This window comes from Suricata suricatta, chromosome 9, assembly GCF_006229205.1.
Source record: "Suricata suricatta isolate VVHF042 chromosome 9, meerkat_22Aug2017_6uvM2_HiC, whole genome shotgun sequence".
Taxonomy (NCBI): Eukaryota; Metazoa; Chordata; class Mammalia; order Carnivora; family Herpestidae; genus Suricata; species Suricata suricatta.
Window position 1 is genome coordinate 111,006,108 of NC_043708.1, and position 23,513 is coordinate 111,029,620.

At 50.8% G+C, this 23,513-nt stretch overlaps 2 protein-coding genes across 7 annotated transcripts in view; both read left to right on the top strand.

The window, feature by feature from the left end:
* PPCDC (phosphopantothenoylcysteine decarboxylase) overlaps window positions 1-23,214 on the top strand; it is a 28,170-nt gene extending 4,956 nt beyond the window's left edge. For 2 of the 5 annotated variants that reach the window (XM_029952912.1, XM_029952911.1), the window contains exons 2-6: window positions 2,986-3,194; window positions 17,272-17,367; window positions 18,246-18,374; window positions 22,068-22,236; window positions 22,650-23,214. In XM_029952912.1, coding sequence (XP_029808772.1) covers window positions 3,060-3,194; window positions 17,272-17,367; window positions 18,246-18,374; window positions 22,068-22,236; window positions 22,650-22,735 — 615 coding nt within the window. In that variant the 5' untranslated portion in view covers window positions 2,986-3,059 and the 3' untranslated portion in view covers window positions 22,736-23,214. Of the gene's footprint in view, window positions 1-394; window positions 512-2,985; window positions 3,195-17,271; window positions 17,368-18,245; window positions 18,375-22,067; window positions 22,237-22,649 lie in introns of those variants that run through there. The other 3 variants (XM_029952914.1, XM_029952916.1, XM_029952915.1) reach the window with 3 other exon arrangements.
* SCAMP5 (secretory carrier membrane protein 5) overlaps window positions 1-23,513 on the top strand; it is a 143,156-nt gene that overhangs the window by 22,651 nt on the left and 96,992 nt on the right. Inside the window, exon 8 of one of the 2 annotated variants that reach the window (XM_029952908.1) lies at window positions 2,986-3,007. The exons of the other annotated variant lie outside the window; for it this stretch is intronic. Coding sequence (XP_029808768.1) covers window positions 2,986-2,992 — 7 coding nt within the window. The 3' untranslated portion in view covers window positions 2,993-3,007. Of the gene's footprint in view, window positions 1-2,985; window positions 3,008-23,513 lie in introns of those variants that run through there. 2 annotated transcript variants of the gene reach the window in all.

Sequence of the window (23,513 nt, forward strand, 5' to 3'; positions counted from 1 at the left end):
GATTTTGATGTTAGGCTAAAGGTTACAAACTCTTCATGGAACCTGGACCCCTGTTCCCCCAGCCCCCCATGTTTGGTTCTGCTTTGTCCTAGGCTCCAGCCCCTCACTGTTTCTCTGTTGGACAGGGTTCATACAATCTGGCCCTTTTTTAGCCGTGGTTCTGTGTGGCTCCACACGTGCCCCTATTGTGCCTGCCGGGTATTCCTGAAACCTTTACTTAACTCTGCCCTAATTAAACTCCACCGAGGAGGCTCACACATCAGAAGCTTGCCACACGCTGAGGCTCTTTCTTTGGACCCTGTCTGTCTAAAGGATAGATAGAGAACCTGCCATTTATCTGGCTGTTGCTTACCTGCCTGCCTGGTGTCCTGGGAGCTTGAGGCTCAGTAATCACAGCCTTCAGTCCTACAACCTCTCTGCCTGCCAACTCTTCCTGCTGCTCAAGTGCTCCTAGAAGTCCAGCAAAGCTCAGAAAAATCAAGCACTGTCTACAGCTACCTTGGCTGTGCAAGTAGGTGGTTCCGACAGGAACTAACTAGAATAACAGACCTGCTGGTTTGGGTTTTGATCTTCTTTGAGAGTAAACATGAACTGTCGGCTCTCCCCCTTCACAAAACTGTTAGGTCGAACCAATTTGACCTTGCTTTCAAATGTTGGTTAAATTTTCCACTTTCTATTTCTCAAGTACATCTGTCCCCCAAACCACCAAACACACACACTTTTCTAGAAAGATAGGTAGGCTTTGTTCCTTGACAAACTTGCTCAGCAGGCTAAGTAGGAAATCTCGGACTATACCACCTAACTGTGGGGACGTGGTTCAAGTCACCAACATGGTTCTGTGCCCTATAGTTTAGCTGATTACTTTCAGTAACGTGTTCCTTAGGAATGATAATGAGCTTGATGTAGAAGAGGCTAAGGGGCTGCAGAGAGAAGTTCAGCCTCTGGTTTGGCAGGAATCTTTCTGTCCTGGCACCAGCTGGGGAGGGACAGGGTCAGGATTTGAGATCTGGAAGGTGGGTTTCCCTGGAGAGTCAAGAAATGTACTTCCATCACCTACTGAGGATGCTAATCAGGATGCCGATTAGTCCTGGGAAGGAGCCGGCTGATAAGCCCTCTAGACCTTGCCAGTTGCTAACAGGGCTCTCCCCAAGCCCCACGGAATAGACTCAGTTCTGCTCTGGCCGAAGGTGACCTTGGCTGAGGCCCTGATATAGAGCAGAGATTGAAATTACTGGCAAATGGAACTTTGGAGGAGTCTTGCTCTAGGGAACCGGCCTGTGTTTAACTCCTGCTGATTAACCCCTGGGTCTGGGCCTCTGGGAGACCTTTCCAGTAGGAGTGGGATAATAGACCCAGATATGATCCTCAGCTCATGTGGGTGTGTGCTTGAGTCTCAAAGGCAAATACTAGGCAAAAAGACCCTAGGGAGCCAAGGGATCTGTGGAGTGAAGAGGAAGACCCTATGGGTGTGCAGTCACTGAGATAGCCATTCACAGATGGTTCCTCCTTGGAGCTGTCCTTGGTGTCTCCCCTTCTGATTCTGCCCATTTTGAGCACCTCTTCCAGGACTCTTGTACAGAGAGTCCTTACTGCTGTTTTTTATACATCGACTCGGAAGTTTCAGCTGAAAGGAGATCACCTGGTCCTACATCCATATTTTTCAGATGAAGAGATAGGTCCATGTAGGGAAGTACCCTGAACTGAGCTCACACACCAGCTCAGGAGCACAACCATGGACAGGGCCTAGGACTCCTGCTTCACCAGCCAGGCTTCTGTGCCCCACCTTGCTTTAGAAGGTACAGTTTATTATTCATCCAGCATATGGTCAGGACCCACCAGGTGCCTGGTAGCTGATGATTAGACCTGGTCACAGTGCAGGGAGCTTGCTGGTGGCAGCTGGTAGAGAAGTGCAGAGGGAGAGGCAAGGAAACATGAACACATTGAATCACTGATCACCAGAGAGGTGCATCCCAGAGTAGGGTCCATCTCAGATGATTTCCAGTGTGACTCCCGTCTTCTCAACTCATCTGCAGATTCCCTGAAGGCAGCGGCATTTCTCCCACAATTCCTTCGTCCAATGGTAGGGGTCACTGGCCGTCAGTGATTGTTGCTGATGGAGAGGGTACTGGCCCAGCTTGCAGAGTGCAGGTTTTGGTGTGTCTATCAGCCATATTATTGTCGGCGCTGGTTTCTAACATCTGAGGGCCAGAGGAAGAAACCAAGCAGCTGGTGTCATGGGAGTGGCCAACATCCCTTTTATGCTTGTTTCTTCCTGGACTTGGATTTGTAGGGTGGTGTCCAGTGTGAGATACAGGGACAGTGACAGAGAGGCCGATCTCTCAGCTGCATGCAGCACCCAAGTTCCCTTGTTGCCTAGGGTTTTACCACCTCTCAGCATCCCTGCCCCCGTCCCACCCTTCTTCTCCCTTCAGTCAGCCCAGCCTCTTCCCATCCCCACCTCCTGGGCCCCCTCCACACTCGGCGTCAGCACTGCATTTCTAGAATGAAAACTCACCCTGGCCCTTCCCGCCCTCCACCTAATTGCAGCCTTACCACCTGCTTGCCCCCAACCTCCCATCACACTTTGGCCTCACTACTGAGCTTGTCCTTGTTCCCCAAACCTGCCACCCTCCTTAGGCCTCTTCACCTTTGTGAGGTTGTTCTTTCTTGCAAAGTTATTTTCTTCTTTCTCTGGAAAATGCACTTGTCCTTCAGGACTCAACCTGAATGTCATTTTTTTGGTCTCTGACTTTCTCAGTTACTTCTGGGCAGCCACGGCCCCTGGTATAGACATTCTTCACAGTCTTGGGCCATGCTACATGGTGACTGACCTGTGTCTGGCAACCGTGTCTGACCCCATCAGATTTTGTTCTCCCAGCAGCCGGGACTGCTGACCTGTCCGCAACCCCAGCATCTGGCCCAGGGCACTCCGTGCGTTTTGGTCGAATGTATGAATGAAGTGGGTGCCCCTTGTTCTGCTTTTAGATATTAAGCCCTGACAGAGCCCTCTGGAGGCCAGTCCTGGCAGTCTCCCAGGATTCGAAGCCATTAGACTCCACATGGAATCAAGTGCCTCATGTCCAGCGGCTGCTGCACCCTTGGAGAGACCGTTTCGTGTTCTCGTGGGCGTCACTGGGAGTGTTGCAGCCCTGAAGTTGCCTCTTCTGGTGTCTAGGCTTTTGGACATTCCTGGCGTGAGTATCCTCATAGACAGGCATAGCAACCTCTGGCCTTGGGGAGCTGCTGCTCCCGCGGCCAGCTCGTTTCATGCAGCACATGGGGCTTTTGTTTATGGTGGTTTGTGGAAGCCCTCTGTGTGCATTGGTGTGCAGGGGATCCCCAAGACATTCCAGTAGAACCAGGAGGTGGATGAGCGGGTGTGGACAGAGCGTGAGAAGGGGGGAAGCTTTGCTGAGTGGAGGGTTTGGGTTCCCAGATGTTGATCCAGGTTCCCTGAAGTTCTGGCGTGGGAGGAGGGCCGGCTGGAGAAATGGGGCACATTCGCCGGGTCCCCTTGCTGCCTTGGGCTCCCCACCCCAGCTTCCACCCCATCTTGAACACTGCGGCTTTGTTCTCCCTCCTTGTTAGACTCTGTGGCTGGCCTGTCCTCATGCACTGGAATCTTAGGGCCATTCTGTTGTCTGTGGCTTTGGTTTCCAACTACTCCTGCAAGTGTTCAGAGATGCCTAGTGCCCACTGCAGTGTATTGAGGAGGGGTACCTCAATTTTGATCAGTTTTGTGTATTTATATATATATATATATATTTATATATTTATATATATATTTATATATTTATATATATTTATATATATATTTATATATTTATATATATTTATATATATATATATTTATATATTTATATATTGGGGTTCTGGGGCAGATTCTTCTGTGGGAAAGTTCAAGGCTTTAGACTGTGAAAGCTAGCAGGTAATAACCTCATTTCCTTGTCTAGTATCTAAAGTCTTAATGTTTGTCTGTTGAACTCCCACTGCCTACACTCCACCCTGATGGACTTTGCTTTGGCTTGGCCCCTGCCAGGCTGTGCTGCCCTCCTGCTCCTCTGCCTCTCTACATTCTGCACAGATACTTCACAAGAAAACCTTCCTGGCCTGCCTCAACCCATGTGGCTTGGCCTGTCCCTTTTAAAACTCATTTGATGAGGGGCGGCTAGACAGCCAGTTGGTAGAGCACACAACTCTTGATATACAAGTTGTGAGTTCAAGCCCCAGGTTGGATATAGAATTTACTTAAAAATAAATAGGGACACCTGGGTGGGTGAGTTGACTAAGCGTACGACTTTGACTCAGGTCATGATTGTGCAGTTTGTGGGTTTGAGCCCCACATCAGGCTCTGTGCTGACGGCTTGGAGCCTTCAGTTTGCTTAGGATTCTGTGTCTTTTTCTCTCTCTGCCCCTCCCCTGCTTGCACTCTTTCTCTGTCAAAAATAAATAAACATTAAAAAAAACACTGGGGGCACATGGGTGGCTTAGTTGGTTAAGCATCCGACTCTTGGTCTTGGCTCAGGTCGTGATTTCATGGTTTGTGAGTTTGAGCCCTTAATTGGGCTCTGCGCTGACAGCGTGGAGCCTGCTTGAAATTCTCTCTTCTGCTCTCTGCCCCTTACCTGCTTGCATTCTCTCTCTTCCTTTCAAAATAAGTAAACTAACTAAAGAAATAAATTTAAAAAACTCATTTAATATATTAAAGAAAACCCAGAGAGGCACCTGGGTTGCTCTGTCCATTAAACATCTGACTCTTGGTCTCAGCTCAGATCTTGATTTCAGGGTCATGAGTTCAAGCTCCACATTGGACTCTGTGCTAGGCATGAAGCCTACTTAAAAAAAAATGGGTTCAGAGCCTGGAGCCTGCTCCAGGAGCTATTGGAGCCAATATGGCCCTAGTCACAAAAGGGGCACATAGGAGCCTGACTAGAGCTTGACCACATCTTGACCAAGATGTGGGATCATAGGTTGCCTTTAATATTGCTCATGTTGTTACACATTGCTTTTGTGGTGTGCGCTGCTGCTGGGGCTCAGGCTGTGCTTTCTCCCTGTATCTGCCCCATAACAACACAGTGACGCTGGTGCATGTACCCAGTGTGTCCAGCAGGGGGCAGTTCTCACTTGCAGATGACCTTGTTAGCACTGACGGCAGGGGTGAGAAATCTTTCATTTTTTTCCTTCTTACTTTGCACAAACTTCTACCCAGAAAGTCACCCCCTCAGCTCACCTCTCATGCAGGGATGAGCAGTGAAAGGCAGCCAGGGATGCCAGCCAGGTCAGAAGGGGGAAGGGAAGGGAGTCTCATGGCTGCTCTGAGGCCAGGCACTGGTACTGCCCAGCAGCACCACCTGTGACCTCTCCAGACCCACACACATGCCCAGAACGTTTGGTACAAGCTGGCTAGCTCCATGCGAAATCGGGGGAGGCCTGGGGCCTGGAAAGGGTTGTTGCAGCAGTGACAGCCTATGCTCCCTCCGGAGGGAGGGAGCCATGCAGTTCCCTTTTCCCAGAGCCCCAGTGGATTTCCGGACTGGGGGTGAGTGGGGGGAGGGCGTCCTATCCCAGGAAACAGATGGGCAGCCTCAGAGCGGAGGGAAATGGCAACTCCACAGCTTCCTGTCATCCCACACAGCCAACATTTACGGGGGCGTGAGGGGAGGGTTGCCTGAAGTGGGGAGGCTCTCCAGCCCACCCCAGGCCTTCTGGCCTGGCCCACTGTGGGGGACAAGCCTTATCTGGAACAGGAACTTGGCCCTCCCTTTCTGGCTGGAATTGAAGCTGAAAGGCAGGCGGCCAGAAGGGCACTGACCTAGGAGGGAAGACTCCCTGATTTAGCTTCTTAGAGGCTCCCTTTCTCATTTATGGTTTTTTGTGTTTTTTTTAAGTTTTTTTTTAAATGTTTTATTCATTTTTGATACAGAGAGAGACAGAGCATAGAGGGGGAGGGTCAGAGAGAGAAAGAGACACAGAACCAGAAGCAGGCTCCAGGCTCCGAGCTAGCTGTCAGCACAGAGCCCGACGCGGGGCTTGAACCCACAAACGTGAGATCTGACCTGAGCCGAAGTCGGAGGCCCAACTGACTGAGCCACCCAGGCACCCCTTTATGGTTTTTTTTTTAAACATTTATTCATTTTTGGGAGAGAGAGTGTTAGGGGGGAGGGGCAGAGAGAGAGGGAGACACAGAATTCGAAGCAGGCTCCAGGCTCTGAGCTCTGAGCTGTCAGCACAGAGCCCAATGCAGAGCTCGAACTCAGGACCGTGAGATCATGACCTGAGCTGAAGTCAGATACTTAACTGACTGAGCCACCCGGGCACCCCCTGCCTTTCTGATTTAAAATAAAGCTAATTACTGGGGCACCCTGGTGGCTCAGTTGGTTAAGGGTTAAGCATGTGACTCTTAAGTATCTGACTCTTGATTTCAGTTCAGTTCATGACCTCGCAATTCATGGGTTTGAGCCCCACCGTGAGCTCCACACTGTGCAGAACCTGCTTGGGATTCTCTCTCTCCCTCTCTTTCTGTCCCTCCCTTGCTCCTGCTCTCTCTTTCTCTCAAAAAAAAAAAATTTAAAAATTAAAATAAAATAAAGCTGATTACTGCCACCCATCCTCTCAGGCTCTTGTAAAGGCTTTGGGAAGGATAGAAATGGAACAGTTTCTCATCTTGTGCCAATATCTAGGTGTAGCTCGGAGCACATGGAAGCACTTAACAGTGTTTGTTTCCTCTCCTTCACCCTCTCCTTTCCCCTTGCTGTCATGTCCTTTGGGCCAACCACGTGGTGGGGTTGTTGGGTTGGTGAGACAGCCCATGTGGGAAAAGCCACAGTCCATCTGCTCCTGTGGAGGGGCCCGCCACCCCCTCACCTCATCCTGCAGATAGAACAGCTCTCCAGAGAGCCTGGGTTTGCTTGGGGGAGTCCTTGTGAGGTGTTGGTAACCAAAGGCGAATCCTTGCTTGCCTTGGGTTGGCCACCATGCAGTGGCCTTCCCCTACCCCCACCCCGGGCACTCCCATGCTCCCTGATGGTACTGATCTGCCCATTGCCCTCTCTCTGGGTCATCCCCAGGAGCAGTCTTTGTCGCTTGGCAAGGTCCTTCTCAGCCCTTTGCCTCCATCATGAGTTCACATGCTTGGGTCTTCCCTGAGCTCCTTGGGCATCACGAGAGTTTGACCGGCAGAGCAGCCGCTGAAGGGTGGGGCGCAGGGGGCTGAGTGAGTCTATAGACCTGGCTCATAACTGCAGGCGTACTTCGTTTAATTGTGCTTCGCAGATACTGAGCTTTCTTATAGATTGAAGATTTGTGCCAACCCTGCATTGAGGAAGTCTACTGCTGCCATTTTTCCAATGACATTTGCTCACTTTATGTCACATTTTGGTAATCTCATAACATTTAAAACTTTTTCATTATTATATTTGTTATAGTGATCTGTGATCAGTGATTACAACTTGCTGAAGGTTCAGATGAGTTATTCTTTTTTGGCAATAAGACTTAAAAAAATTTTTTTTAGGTTTTTTATTTATTTTTGAGAGACAGAGAGAGACAGCATGAGCAGGGAGGGTCAGAGAGAGAGGGAGACACAGAATCTGAAGCAGGCTCCAGGCTCTGAGCTAGCTGTCAGCACAGAACCTGATATGGGGCCTGAACCCACGAACCGTGAGATCATAACCTGATCTGAAGCCGGACGCTTAACCCACTGAACCACCCAGGTGCCCTGAGCAATAAGATACTTTTTAAAAAATATTTACTTTTGAGAGAGAGAGGGAGGGATGGAGGGAGGGGCAGAGAGAGAGGGAAACAGAGAATTCAAAGCAGGCTCCAGGCTCTGAGCTGTCAGCACAGGGCCTAACATGGGGCTCAAACTCAGGAGCTCTGAGATCATAACCTGAGCCGAAGTCGGATGCTTAACTGACTGAGCCACCCAGGTGCCCCCAGCAATAAGATACTTTTAATCGAGGTATTGTTAGAAGTGGGTGAGAGAGAGTAAAGGATCCTCCAGACTGAGAAGGCACTTTGAAGCACCCCATACTTTTTATAGAGATATATTCAGGGTAACTTACTGATGAGCGGGAGGGCAGGCACGTTGGGTGGATGATGACCCAGGCTTTATGCAGCTATTTTCTGCAAGATCTGGACCTTAATCCACAGCTTTTCCAGAGGGAAGGGCATTGTGGTGAGGTCAGAGTAGTTTTCTAATGTGGTACCATCTGTGTGCCAGAGGAGCTCTGCTAGTTTCAAAAGTGGCGCCCTCCTTGCGTGTGTAGTGGTTTTCGAAAGCGATACCCTCAGATGTGCCTGGGTGACTCAGTGGGTTAAGCATCCAACCTTTGCTTTCAACTCAGGTCATGATCTTGTGATTCGTGGGTTCAAGCTCTGCATGGGGCTGTGTGTTGACAGTGCAGGGCCAGCTTGCAATTCTTTTTCTCCTCTCTCTCTGCCCTTCTCTGACTTTCTCTCTCTCTAAATCAAAAAAAAAAAAAAGCTTTGAAGTGATGCCCCTCTGTGTGCCCGTCACCTGTACTAGTTACCCCCCAGTGGCGCCCTGCGTTCTGGTCGGGGCATTCGTGTGTCTAGGGGGAGGTTGTTGCACGGTCATGAACAAGATGGAGAGCCCAATATGGAGTCAGTATTGTCAGCACCCCTACAGCACATCCTACAGGTATGTACGTTGCTGTTTCAGACCTAATGCTGTTATTGCACATGTAAGAGACTACAGTGTAAACGTGACTTTTATATGTCCTGGGAAACTGAAAAAGGGTGTATTGTGATACTTGCTTTATCGCAGTGGTCTGGAACCAAACCTGCCATATCCCACAGTATGCCTCTACTCCTGATTCACCAGTGTGTCCAGGCATCCCAGGAGAGCCACTGGCTAGAGCCAGACCAGGGAGATTGTGAGGGGGTGCTGGAGAGAGGTGGCTTTGGCCTCATGCCCCATATACCAGCAGTCAGGAAGAGTGGCCCCTGCAAAAGAGCCTTGGGGCCTTTATATGGTCGAGGAAGTTGGATAGTGGAAGTCTGCTGTACCTCAAGAGAGGCAGCTGAGCTTAGAGGATTCCTATGCTGGGATTCTGGGCAACTTAGGTCTCCATATGACCCTATTTTTCTTAGCCCTACAATGAAGTGTGGGGGTGAGGGGCAGGTACTAAAATGACCTGTCTCCAAGGCCTCTTCTGGCACTAGTGGTGGAAGGTTCTCGATGTGAGGGCAAAAAGGAATAGGAGCTGAGGCAGCCTGGGAGGAAGTCCTGGGATGCAGGAGCTTTGGAGCATTTTTTCAGTTTCATACTTGTCACATAACTGGGGGGCAGTTCCGCCTGAGTAGCCTCCGTACTTGGGAGAAGACACACACCTCTCTAGCTTTTGCCAGGGCAGGTGTCAGCAGGGCTGGAGCCAGAAAGCAATTTCTGAATTTTTTAAAAGTACTTTTTAAGGTTACTTATTTTGAGAAAGACAGCATGCGAGCAGGGGAGGGGCCGAGAGAATCCCAAGCTGGCTCCACAGCATCAGTGCTGGGCCCGATGCAGGGCTTGAACTCCTGAACCATGAGATCATGGCCTGAGAGAGTCGGACACTCAACTGACTAAGCTACCCAAGCTCTTCTGGAAGGGGATTTCTAAAGGTGGAGAAAGTCTGGGGAGTTGGCAGGCCTTGGGCTTAGAGAGGGTTAAGTTTCTAGAACACCTGTTAGGACATTCAGGGCTGTCAAGAATGAGGGGAAAACTTCCTGCTCATGTGCAGTGTGAAATGAATGCTGCTTCTCTGGAGGACCGTTTGACAGTGTCTGGAGAGGGCAACAGTGTTCTGGCTCTTGATTCACACAGAGGATTGAATCTTGCAATGTACCGACATTCACCATAAGTAGGAGGATGCTCATTATACCATTACTTATAATTTCTAAACAAAAATAAAAGTGGAAACAGAATGTCCAAGGAGAGAGAGCTTTGGTGCAGCCTCACAGTGGATGACAGGCACCGTTCAGAACAATGGCTGGATCTCTGTGTTGATGTGGGACAGTCCTCAAGACAGAAATGAAATGAGTTTGGTTATAGGACTTAGCAAACTACGGGCCACAGGCGGAATCTGAGTCATTACTCATTACTCTGCTTTTGTATGGTTTGTGAGCCCAGAATGATTTTTGTATTTTCAAGTGGTTAACACATTTAAAAAAGAATATTTTCGGGACACAAAATTATGTGAAATTCAAATTTCTATGTCCATAAGGCTTTATTGAAACACAGCCACACATTTGTTTAAGTATTGCCCGTGACTGCAGTCTTGCTACTATAGAGTTGAGTCATTGTGACAAAACCGAAAATAGGATCTGGCCCTTTATAGAAAAAGTGTGCGGACCGCTGACATATTGTCTGGTTCCTTTTATATGTTCACATATCTGAGTTACTGCTTGCAGATTTTCCTCTGGAGGTAGTTACCTTTGTGCAGCAAAGGGCGCAGGAAAAGAGACTCGCATTTGGTATCATTCTGTTCAATCTTCATTTTCTAACCTCTGTATATAGTCATTTTTAATGTCAGTGAGACTCTTAGTGGGAATATTGTGGAACATTCTTTGTAACTTTATGCCTTTTTTTTTTTTTTTTTTTTTTAATGCTCACTGAAGAAAGGAAGCAGGAGAAACATGACCGGTTTGAGGTTTTCCTTTCCTTCTGGGCGGGCGCCACCTGCCTGCTCTGTGGTCCTTTTGTGGAAACTGGTGTGTTCAGAGGTAGTGCTCTGAGGCGCGTACCTGGCGTGCTGCTGGCTTGGCCGGCCCCTTCCGTCCCTGTCCCTGGCCTGCTCTTCCAGGGGGTCAGCTCCACAGTGCGCCTCTCAAGTTCCATTCTTGAGAATTTTCTCCAGTCTGGGAAGGGTGCAGAGCGACTGGCAGCTTGGTTTCCCTTGAATGGCAGGAAGGGCTGGTGAGACCGGAACACAGGCTCCCCCAGGAGGCCCCCGGGGAGGCAGAGGAGAGCAGCTTTCCCCACAGAGCCGAGTGGGAAAGGGCAAGGGCCACAGAGGGCTGGGACAGCAGAGTGAGTGGGATGGGCCCCCGTAGACCATGGGGTTTAAGTGGCTCCTGGCTCAGAAGGGGAAACCACGGCCAGAGAGGAAGGGGATCTGCCCAAGACCACCCCGTCCCCACCGTGGCCCCCATGTATTTAGTAGGCTCAGTAAATGTTTGACAAGTCAAGGCATTATTATGAGCTGGAACATTATGAGTTGGGACACCCACTCAGCCAACCGGAACGCTCTTGGGGATTTGTTCATGAGGCCACCTCCTCCACAGCTCTCCACCCTGTGTGCTAACTGCTCTGGGCACCACGAGTCCTTTTTCCTAGAGTATACACACTATCCCCATGCTCAGGTTTCGGTCAGTGTTTTGGCCCTTCCCCAGGCCCTGGGCACTGCCAGTGTCCACACTGGTCAGCTCACTGTTGGTGTGTCTGCTGTGTGTGTCGGCCCAGAGGCCTGAGCCACCAAATCAGGGCAGGTGCTTCCACTTTAGGATCCTCGCCAGCCTCCTGTGGAGCCGTCCTCACCCGCCCTACTAGAAACACCTGCTCCTTTCGGGTCACTCAACTGGGTCTCCCCTTTACTTGTATATGCCAGAGCTATGCTATCTAATACCGTAACCACTAGCCACATTCAAATTTAAATTTAAATTATTACAATTAGGTGAAACCCAAACTTCAGTTTCTCAGTCATTCTAGCCACACCTCAAATGTTCAGTAGCCACATGTGGCCAGAGACTGCCCTATGGGATGGCACAGGTGTGACATGTTTCTGTCCTGCAGAGTTCTGTTGGATAATCATGCAAGTGGTGGTTCTCAACTGGGGCAGTGTGGCTTCGCAGGGGACATGAGTCGATGTTCAAAAACATCTTAACTTAAGGAGGGGGTGCTGCTGGCTCCTGGTTGTAGTAGGTAGAGGCCAGAGATGGGATTGGAGAGGAGAAGTCAGGCCATGGGATTTGTCTCATCCTATGGCTGTGACAGTGCTGCTTCCCTAGATCCTTTGGTAGTCTGCCCCAGAGACTGCCTGGGCCAGACGAGGGGCCTGGAAGTTGAAGTGGAGGCATCGCCCCCAGATCTGTCTCCATTTCCCCTCTCTGACTCTCCAGGAACCCCAGATGCGATTGCTAACGTACCTTCAGCGGAGAAAAGGAAACTAGACCTGCCAACTGGTTTCAGGAAGGAACCTCTGTAAATGCCAGGCAAAACGCAGACAGCTTAATAAAGTCTGGCCCAACCTCAGTCACATCACACAAAGACGTTCAGGTCTTAAATATTAGATATAAAAACTCTTGGCAGGGGTCTCACCAGGGGACCAAGCACAGAGCTGCCTTTCAGGAACTCTCTAGTGTGGGGGCGATTGTTTTCATCCCAGCCCTGCTTCTACCAGGACCCATGAAGGGTGTAAGAGAAAGGAGGGTTCTTGCCTTTAGGAGTTTTCTGCCCCGCTAGGGCTACTTGGCATTTGCTAGGGGATAGGTCAGGGTGAATGAGTGAATAATCTGAGTTATTTAGTATTTCAGAAGGTAACACAAATGTCCTTTCTTTTATTTTCTTTCTTTTTTTTTTTTTTAACTGTGTGCAAACCCAGGACCTAGCCCTTGGCTCCTAGGACGTTTGGCAAAGTGAATGAAAATGAAAGAACAAAGCCCATGGGGCTGATGAATCAGATCAAGTGACATCCTTCTAAAACCAGAAAAACTGGCCTGGGCTTGCTGGCCAGCATGGGGGTCAGGGTCACTGCCAAAGAGAGGTAGTTGCTTCGGTGGGGTCAGGGGATGGGCAAGGGGAAGGTTGGCTCATCACATACTCTTCATTTGAGGTGAAGACATTGGCCCCGGGAAGCTCCCCCACAATGACTGTGTAACTTGGGAGGGTAGCCAGAGAAGGGATTGATTTAGACACTGGTGAGGAGCTCAGAGGAATAATTCATGCCGGGGTCCAGGGTGGGAGGCTCACCTGGTCCCCTGGAACTCTCTAGGGGTCAGGGGAGGTGGGGCTTACACAGTAGGCAGAGCTGAGAGGGAGGAGGGAGCCCCAGAACAGGACCATTACCAAATTGGGAATGTTTCTGAAGGCTGGCCCTGGGCACAATCCCCACCTGACAAATGGCAGGCAGTTTGGGAGTTAGGGGAAATAAGGGAACTAAGATCTTCAGGAAGCTGCTTTCTACATTTCAGAATAGAAGATGAACTAGAATATTCTTTTTTTTTTTTTTAACATTTTTAAAAGTTTATTTCTTGGGGCGCCTGGGTGGCTCAGTCGGTTAAGCCTCCGACTTCGGCTCAGGTCAGATCTCACGTTCGTGGGTTCGAGCCCCGCGTCAGGCTCTGTGCTGACGGCTGGCTCAGAGCCTGGAGCCTGCAGCCTGCTTCCGGTTCTGTGTCCTTCTCTCTCTGCCCCTTCCCCTCTCATGCTCTGTCTCTCTATGTATCAAAAGTAAATAAAACATTAAAAAAAATTTTTTTTTTAAGTTTATTTCTTTTGAGAGAGAGAGGAGGGGAGGGGCAGAGAGACAGGGAGAGAGAGAGAATCCCATGCAGCCTCTGCACTGTCACAGTGCAAAGCCTGATGTGGGGCTTGAACCCACAAACTGCGAGATCATGACCTGGACTGAAACCAAGATTTGGTCACATAACTAAATGAGCCATGCAGGCACCCCAGAAAGGACTCATTTTTTAATTTCCCATCTCTCACTCCCACCCTGTGGACCTCATGGAAAAGAGCTTTTCTCTTGACCCAGTTCTGTTCAGGATTTGGATTCATGTCTCAGCGGGGCTGCTGATGGTGGTGCTGTAGAGAACAGGGCTGAGATCTTAGGAACTGTCTGTGGGCCACGTCTGGAAAGTGGAATTTACTGGGGACGTGACGGATCAGAAAAGTAGCTGTGCAGACATAGGCTGGGGTTTGTGGTTTAGCAGCAACATGGGTGAGAAGAGCTCTCTTGAGTTTGTTGATTGCCGACTCCATATATGTCAGCAGGAGGCCGTGGCTTCCAGAAAAGCTGATGTGGGCTTGGGCTCCACAGGCAGACACTCAGTGGGTGCCAGGGGCGTGATGGCCCCAGTTGCCGGAGCCTATCCAAATGACAGCAGGCAGGCAGAAGAGATGCCTCCCACCCCTGAGTTCTTCAGTTCTGGGAAATTTCCCTTAATTTCTTTCATAATTTTCTCACTTCCATTTTTCTGTTCTTCCTGAGACTCAGGTTTTAGAGGTCTTGAATTGATCTTCTGATTTTCTCATTTATTTTTCTAACATTATCTATCATTCTGTTCAACTTTCTGGAAGATTGCTCCTAAACTTATGTTCAGTTTTTTATTTCACTGTTTATAATTTTAATTTCCAAGAGATTTTTGTTGTTGTTGTTCCCCACATGTTTATAAAAAAACATTAGCATTGATTTCATCTGATCTGATCTTCTATTTTTCAGAGTGTGTTGACATGTCTTAATTGCTGCTTTCTGGGTTTTTTTCTGTTTATTTGTTTTCATTTTCATTTTTTAAATTTTTTGGTCCTCTTTTCTTCATCGTTGGTTTATATCATTAAAAAATCCTTTTACTTTTATTTCATTGGGATTTTGGGAGGGAGCAAAGTTGAATCCACATTGTTTAACTGAAAGTTTATTCTTTTATTTAACATTTATGTATCCTTTTTTCTTAAGATTTTATTTTTTATTTTTTAATTTAAAAAATGCTAATTGCGGTGCCTGGGTGGCTCAGTCAGTTAAGCCTCCGACTTCGGCTCAGGTCAGATCTCACAGTTCGTGGGTTTGAGCCCCGCGTCAGGCTCTGTGCTGACAGCTAGCTCAGAGCCTGGAGTCTGCTTCCGGTTCTGTGTCTCCTTATCTCTCTGCCCCTCCCCCTCTCATGCTCTGTCTCTCTCTGTATCAAAAATAAATAAAACATTAAAAAATTTTTTTTAAAAATGCTTATTTATTTATCTTGAGAGAGAAAGAGAGAATGCTAAGCAGTCTCAGCACTGTCCGTGCAGAGCCCGACGTGGGGCTTGATCTTATGAGCCATGCATGAGATCATGACCTGAGCTGAAATCAAGAATTGCATATTCTACCTACTGAGCCAATCAGGCATCCCAATATATCCTTTTGTTTTAAATGTATCTTTTTTGATGTGATTGATGGATTTTAAAAATGCAGTATGAGAGTCTGAATTTTGATCAGAGAATTTAGTCACTGTATATTACTATTATATTAAGACTTCTGCTGTTGTATTTAATGCATTCTACTTGTCACGTGATCTCTCTGTTTCTTGTTTTCTCTCCTTTATTGTGTAGATTGAGCTTTCTTCTGCTGGTTTGAAAATTGCGTATTCTTTTTCTGGTTACCTCTGACTTACCATTCTCATAACTTACCTTGACACTGTCTTGTGTCTTGAGAGTCTGAGCACCATCCTGCCTCCCTTGGCTTGCCCCGCCTGCGCTGGGCCCATGTCATCTCCAGGGCTGAGTGCTTGGAGAGATGGCAGCCCCGTTCATCTGACATCTTTTTTTCTTTTTTTCTTCTTAAGTAGGTTTCACACCCAGCTTGGAGCCCACTGTGGGGCTTGAACTCACAACCCGAGATCAAGACCTGAGCTGAGGTCAAGAGTCAGATGCTTAACTGACTGAGGCACCCAGGTGCCCTGCTGGCCATTTTTGGGGGCTGGACAAAGCTTGTTCAGAGCTGTTCTAGAGGAGGCTCCGGTGCTCAGTAGGAATTTGGTTTAAATAACCTTTCAAAAGGTCACTGTGGTTTGTGCAAGTTCTGGGGATGTGTGAAATCTCTCCAGCAGAGCTAGGAGCAGTGGACCTTCTGAAGTTATGCATTCTGCCTCCCTGAGACTTCTGCTCCCTGGTGCCCACTTTGCTCTTACATGCTAGGCAGAATACTGTCACTTGGTAGGCAGGAAGCATGAGGGGGCCTTGGCGAGACAATAGGGTCAGGCTACCCTGAGTTGGCATGGGCACACCCCATCCTAGGAGGTGGCCATCATGCAATACCGGCAATACCACCATTATCAAGTAGGAATGTGGGCCAGGCAGTGCTTTTAGTTTCCAAGAGAAGCCAGGAAATTGGATTTTCTATGTGAAATCTCCCAATTTGTATATATTGGCTCAAAGATGTGTATAACCTCATGCAGGCCAAGTAGTGTGTGTGCAGGCTGGAGCTGGCCTGCATGCCACACGTGATTCCTGTTCTAGTCACTTGATGGTTCTCTCCTTGTCTCCCTGGACTCTTCTCTCTCCTAGATAAATGTCCCCGAAAGATATGATTTTCTGTCTCCTTCCCCTCGCAGCCAGTTCTTCTGAATACCTTTACTCTGCTGTCTTAGTTTAACATCTCATTTAAAAAAATTACTTTTAATGTTTATTCATTTTTGAGAGAGAGAGGGATAGAGACAGAGTGTGAGTGGGGAGGGTCAGAGAGAGGGAGACACAGAATCTGAAGCAGGCTCCAGGCTCTAAGCTGTCAGCACAGAGCTCAATGCGGGGCTCAAACCCACAAACCATGAGATTGTGACCTGAGCTGAAGTCAAATGCTTAACTGACTGAGCCACCCAGGCTCCCCTAACATCTCATTGTACAAATGATGGTCATTTGTTGCGCTGAGCGTCTTAGCCCTCCCCCTTGTTAGCTTTGTTAATTCCTTGGGAATGAGTAGTGTGAAGGTGCACTTCGTTTTTGCCCCATGAGTGAAGGGCACCCCTCCAGGTTTGGTTTCCCTGGAGTCTGTCTGGAACCAGAGCCCCCAGGCCTGGTTTCTAGAAGCAGAGAAGGGACCTCCTGTTCTCTTGCTGGGGCTTGAGGAAGCCACTGCAAGCCAGGCTGCAGCTCCCCAGTACCTTGGCCTGCAGAGGGCAGGGTTGCCGTGTGGATTAGAGCTCAGGACCTGTGAGCCTCTATGAGGTGGCCCCTCCTGCCTTCCCTGGCCCTCTTGCCCTACATTCCTCCCCGTTTGCCTCCGTCTTTCTGCTTGAGTGGCAGGAGCCCGTGGCTTTATATGCGCTGGGCAGTTGGTGACTCATTCCTCGGCAGCCCCTCAGATAGGGAAGTGAAACAGCCACATCTGGTGGGGCCTGACCTTTGGGTGACAGCGGAAGTGGCTATGCAAACATGGGGCTCCCTGCCGAGGAGGGAGAAGTCACCACAGCCAGGCCTTGCAGAAAGCACTGGCCTGGCCCAGCCCCGAGTGGCCTCCAGGCCAGTGGCTCTGTTAACAGTTTTCTTTCCCTCTCTCTCCCCGCCTCCATTTTTTTTCTTGGTGACAGCTGGAAGTAGCAGTGGTCACAACCGAGAGAGCCAAACATTTCTACAGCCCCCAGGACATTCCTGTCACTCTCTACAGCGATGCTGATGAATGGGAGGTCAGTGCTGGGGGCCCCAGGGCTGAGTTCCTTCGTGTTTCCACCAACAGGACAGGAGTGTCCTTGCAGCTCATGGTCTTGGTGGCCAGAGCAGACAGGCCCGGCTCAAGTCAGTGGTCAGGGCCCCCTACGGGCAGAGGCGATGAGGAAAACATCTGTCTAGCTTCTGGCCTGTGGGAGGCCCGGAGTCTCCTCCCACCCCAGGCAGAGCTCAGCGTTGGCCCTGTGCCTGAGGTTGAGTGTCCTTGTACTTATCTGGGCTGATGAAACCACAGAGGAGCTCTGTTCCCACCACCCTCGTCCACGTGGCTCCCAGTGTCAGGCCTGTCGAGAGCGCCTCACTTCCCACGGCCGCTGGGCTCTGCCTCTGCTCTCCCGCAGAGGGGCGGGCACCGGCCGATTCACCAGACATGGAGTGTGGGCCTCACAGGGGTGCCCTGCCAGGCATTTTTAAACATTCTCAGCCTAGAACATTTCTGGCTGGCCTGTCTTCTTCACCCCACCCCCTCCATTCTCACCGCCCCAGAGCCCTTCCACTGGCTTGGACAACCCAAGCATCCGCCTCAAGCAGACAGGCCAGGAGTTCCCTGCCAGATGTCAGTTCTCTTGAAAACCAAACCATAAAGGGAATAGCTTGCAGAGACAAGGGGCGTTTGTTTCCTCAGGCCTGGTTTCTCTCAGGCTGTTGGCTCCGCAGCCGGTGCTCACCAGCTTCGCTATAAGAGGGAACGACAGTGGCCTCCGGCAGGGGCACTCAGGTGGTCTCTCGGTTTCTGACCTCGTGTACCTGGCCTGCTTTGCCTCTCGCCCCCACCGCTTCCTCCCTCCGTGATGAGAGAGTAGCCAGCTTAGTGACCCCATTTCCTTCCCTCTGCCAGATGTGGAAGTGCCGATCTGACCCAGTTCTCCACATTGACCTGCGGAGGTGGGCAGACCTCATGCTGGTGGCTCCTCTTGATGCCAACACCCTGGGGAAGGTGGCCAGTGGCATATGTGACAACTTGCTTGTGAGTGACTCTGCCTGCCTGCCTCCCTCCCTGGGCCTCCACTCCCAGTTTTCGGAGCTGCAGGACTGCCTCTATATGGGCTTCTTTCCTTGGAATTCTTTCATGATGGGCTGGTTTGCCCCCTGGGCCCCCTGCCCTCTGCTGGGTCCCACTGCTGTTCCGGCAAGTGGGCAGATGGATGGACTCACCTTGTGTGTGCTGAGGGTGTGCACCTCTCACCTGCCCCTTGACACTTTGTCCTTCGTTCACAGGCTGCCCTCCACGTGGTCTCCCTGCCCAGCCCCACTGCCTGCCCCGCTTAGCTCTGCCTTCTCCCCAGGATCTGGAAATCCACATGTGCAATCTGATAAGAGTGTTTACTTCCTCGTGGATCTCTTGCTCGCACTTATCTCTCCTGTAGCATTGGCCACGAGGCAGAAATGTGGTTTTCCTGTATGTTCTGGAAAGCTTAGAGGGCAAGAGAGGAGCAAGGCCAAGTGGTGCCAGCCGATGGATGGTGGAGGAGAGCAGCAGGAGTCCAGTGCGCAAAACGGAGATTGTCTTATGCCTAAGGGACCTCCAGGGACCTGTTGTCCTAAGAGGCCTTGTTTATGTGATCATCCTGGGAGGAGCTAGGTGTGTCATCTCTCTCCCCTCTCCCTCTCCATTGTGACCTTGCTTCCCTCATGCACTGAGATTTTTCCTACCAAGAACCAGGCCCCATGCTGAGGAACCCACAGGACACTTGGGGCTCCCAGTCTGGAAGGAGAGGGGTTTTGGTTACTCATACAGGTGAGAAGGAGTGTGCTCTGGTGTGTGGTACAGTCTGAAATGACCCCAGTCGGTCCCTTGACAGTGGACTCACCATTTTGCATAGTGCTGGGCATAGAGTAAATGCTCAGTGAATACTGTATGTATGAGGTAATTATTCTACTTTGGCAAAGAGCAAGGAATTTATCACAGTTTAATATGATGAAGAAACAAAGCTGGGTCAAAATTTTTGGTGGTCAGAAAGGAGGTTAGTCTCCCTGTATGCTTGATGGGTGCATAAGGCAGTTCTTGAAGAACCTTCTAGTGACAAGCATCATTTGAATAAGAGCACAGGGTAACTGGAAGAAGAGTGACACACAGATTGTATGGCAAGGAGCAGGGGTTGGGGAGTAGAGAGAGGGGCGAGCCTGAGGCCAGTGTTATCAGGAAGGCTTTCCGGTGGGGCTGGTGCGAGGCTGACTGGGCAGTTGGAGCAGGGAGGCTCCTGGCCACTGTCATCTCAGTAGGTCTGGGCCACGCGTGACCTCTGGGCCTCCCACCGCTGGCCAGCACCAGTTGATGCGATGAAACATACTGGCCTCTGGGAGTCATGCCCCGGGCTGGGCTGGCTCTCTGAGGGCTCCTTTCTTCCTCTGCAAAGCTCTGCTTCCTTTTTTTTTTTTCATCAGAGCTGCCCTCATTCCCTGAAATCTTGGGGATTCCCTCCTCCTGAGTTGGCTGACCAGTGGAATATGTTCCCCCAGGAATTTTCTCATTTCTTTTTTTTGCCTCTAAAGGTTTCCACTTGAAGGCACAAATATTTGAGGTAATTACACATCTCATAAAGTTCAGACCGTCATCATCTTTGTGGCTCTGTCCTCAGACAGTGTGTTTTCCTTTTATCCCTGAAAAGATGGCCCTGTTGCCCCCTTCCTTCAGATCTTGTCCCTTTTCTAGTGCCCAGAACTTGTGGGGCCTTCAGAGTAGTGTGCTGTGTATGGCCTGTGCACCAGGCCTCTGTGCCCTTGGCCTGGGTCTGTGCATCTCCATCTGCCCTCTGGCCCACCCGGGCCCTGGCACATAGAAGTATCTAGCACATAGAAGTGTGTGCTAAATAACCCAGCAGAGGGGCATCTGGCCAGCTCAAGCGGTAGAGCATGCAACTCTTGATCTCGGGGTTGAGTTTAAGCCCCACGTTTGGTGTAGAGATTACTTAAAAAACATGTGTTTTTTAAAAAAAAAAATTGCTGGGCAGATCTAGAAAGAGGAGGTGACTTCCCTGTGTCACCAGTCAACTGGGAGCTGGTCTTCTGATCAGGATCTAGACCTTCTCTCCACCCAGGTAGGTTCTTAGGGGCAGAGCCTGAGGTGCTGAACACAGTATTGGCCAAACAGATGTGACCATGGGAACCGATGCCTCCTCTCCTCCCTCCTGCGCCAGAAGGTTCAAAGAGGCTGTGGTTTGTCCAGGAAGCACTGAGCTTCGAGATGAGGTGGAAAAGCTAGAGAGGCATGAGACAGAGTGGTTTCTTCTCTGGTTTGGTGTGCTTTGCTCTGAAGACACTCAGAAACCCCAGCCCAGCCCCCGCCTTACGCCGCACTCAGGGGCTCTTCTAGGTATGTTTGTGGCTTTTGCAGAAGTGGCAGGTGGCACGGGGCCAAGAGGAAGTATGACTGAAACTGTCCACTCAGCCGAGTTGCCAAATTGGGTGGACTTGGTGGGAAACAGACACTGGTGTCTGGGACGACACAGGCCCCTGGACCCCGAGGCTGGGTGCTCTCCCACTTCCTTCCTGTCCCCGGGAGTGGGCAGGGGCGCTGGCCTGGTCACGGCATTGTCTTCTGGACTCCGCCATCTTTTCCCAGATGGGCTGCACTTCAAGGAAGGAGTGTACTGACCGCTGTCTCCCCACAGGGCCCACGGCTGGGGAAGAGGTGTTGGAGCGGTGAGGGCCCAGGGGAGCACGCTCCTGCAGGCCCCAGGCTTATTTCCCCCCCCCTCCCGGGCAGCACCCGGTCCAGGGAGCCTGTGCCTGTGGTAATCGCGGGAGCTCATTTCTGGTGCCTGTACTTGAGGCCAGGCCCTGTGTGAAGAGCTTCAAGCATGTTCCCCTTCTGTGCTCACAACCATCCAGTGAGCTTTTGCAGAAAGGAAGCTAAGAGTCTGGAGGTTAAATTACTCATCCAGGTTCTCATGGCTAGCACTAATAGTACATAGCACAGCCAAGATTTGAACCCAGGTTGACGTGATTCCACAACTCACTGAACCAGTGGGTCCCTCTCACAGCTGCTCTGGATCTGGTGGGATGGCCTTGGTGGAGGACCACATGGGGTGGCGTGCAAAGTCTCATGCCCTGGATCATAGTCTCTGTGGGACCATGGGGAATGCAGCTCCCCCATCCAGAAAACAGGACAGCACCTTCTCTAAGGGTTGCAGTGAGGGTGCACGTGAGAATCCGAATCAGAGGATTTTTGTCACGTGGTACGTGTTCTCATTGCCAAACTTTAGTCAACCTTGAAGTAGGGCCTGTGTTGGGGTAGGTGGGCCCCACCTGATGAGTGGTCTGGGCCTTCGCTATAGAGGGAACTGTGCAGCTTGACTTCTTCTCCCCTGGCTGTTTTCTGTCTGCGGGGTGTCCCACAGTGGAGAAGCCTTGTGCATCAGCTCAGAGAGCACAAGAGAGACCTTTCTGCACAGGATTGGAGGTCCACGTGGAGGTGGCTGAGCCATCTCAAGTGTTGGAGGATCTCCTATGTGTCAGGCCCTGTGCCAGCATCTGTGGGGAGGGGCTGGGGGGAGGGGGGAGGAGACGCGAGGAAGAGGGATATGGAAAAGTGGCACTTGGTCATCCCAAGTCCACAGTTGGCTGTGACCCAGAGGATGGTGGGTAGGATTTGGGAGTGCTGTGGGGGAGGGGCAGACCAGCAGGTACCCACCTACCCTGCCCTGGCCCTTCTTCACAGACCTGTGTCATCCGGGCCTGGGACTGCCGGAAGCCCCTGCTCTTCTGCCCGGCGATGAACACAGCCATGTGGGAGCACCCCATCACCGCACAGCAGGTGGGCCTGCTCAGGGCCTTTGGCTACATGGAGATCCCTTGTGTGGCCAAGAAGTTGGTGTGTGGAGACGAAGGTGGGCATCTGGCCAGCCTCACAGCCCAGGGTCGCAAAAGGGCTCAGCTCTGCGGTCACACCTCAGTGTGTTGGGACCTTGGGCAAACCCATTCTCTGAGCTCAGCTTTCTCATCTGGGAAATGGAAGTCATAGTTCCCCTCAGAGTTGGTAGGATTAAACAAGATAGTATAAAGTGCCTGTGTTGTCCCTGGCACGCAGCCCATGTACAGTGCATGGTGCTTCGGTAACTATTACTGGGGCCTGCCCCGGGGGTTCCACGTAAGGGATTTGATGGGTCTGGCTCACACAGTGAGGGTTCTGGCCTTCAAGGCCTTGGGCGTTGAGGGGAGCACTCAGGGGGGCATTGAGCAGGGTGGGTAGGGGATGGGCCCTCCCTCAGGCTGCAGGCCACAGCAGAACTTTGCTCCCTAGGTCTAGGGGCCATGGCTGAGGTGGGCACCATTGTGGACAAAGTGAAAGAAGTCCTCTTCTGGCATGGCAGCTCTCAGCGGAGCTGAACGTGGCATTTCTGTCATGTGTCTCCCTCTGCACTCCGCGTGTTTTCAGGCCGTCTATGAAGAAGGTGGACCTTGGCAAAATATGGTGAAGACTTCTGGGTTTGCTGAGTAGGGGTGTAGCCTGGGCCTGCTCCAGAGCCTCCCCAGGGGCCTGGCCTGCCTCAGGTTCAGTTAGGCCGGAGTTCCAGGTCCCAGCTTCTTTCCAACTAAGAGATAGCTGCTCTTTGGGCCCCTCCCCACCTTCTCCTGGGATGGGTACAGCAGGCCTGCAGCCGTGTGGCACTGTGCTCAGGGAGGGGGATGAGGACTAACTTTGAACCCCTGATTCTGCCTCGTGGGCAGGAGCCACTTCCATTCCTTGGTGGGGTGCATGGCTGCCATGCAGTTGGGGAAGCCTGTAAGCTGGCAAGATGCTGAGATTCTCCACAGACCGTGCTGTGTGATCAGGGATCCTGGGGAATAAAGAAGAGTTACTTTTAGGAGACTGTGTCCTTCCTTTACCTGTGGTCTCAGAGATCAGGGGCATTGCTTGGTGTGGCTGGGGGAGGGTCTGGGCTGACGACTGGCCAATATCATATGGTGGTTAAGGGCAGAGGGCTCTGAAGGCACGTGGACTCTAGTTCGAATCCCAGCTCTGCCATGTGCTAGCAGTGGACCTTGGCTGAGGGCTCAACCTTTCTGACCCTCACTTTCCTCATCCGTATTATCCTACCCTCATGAAATTGTTGAGAAGATTAAATGAGATAGTGTGTGCAAGATACTTACCCCCCCCCACCCC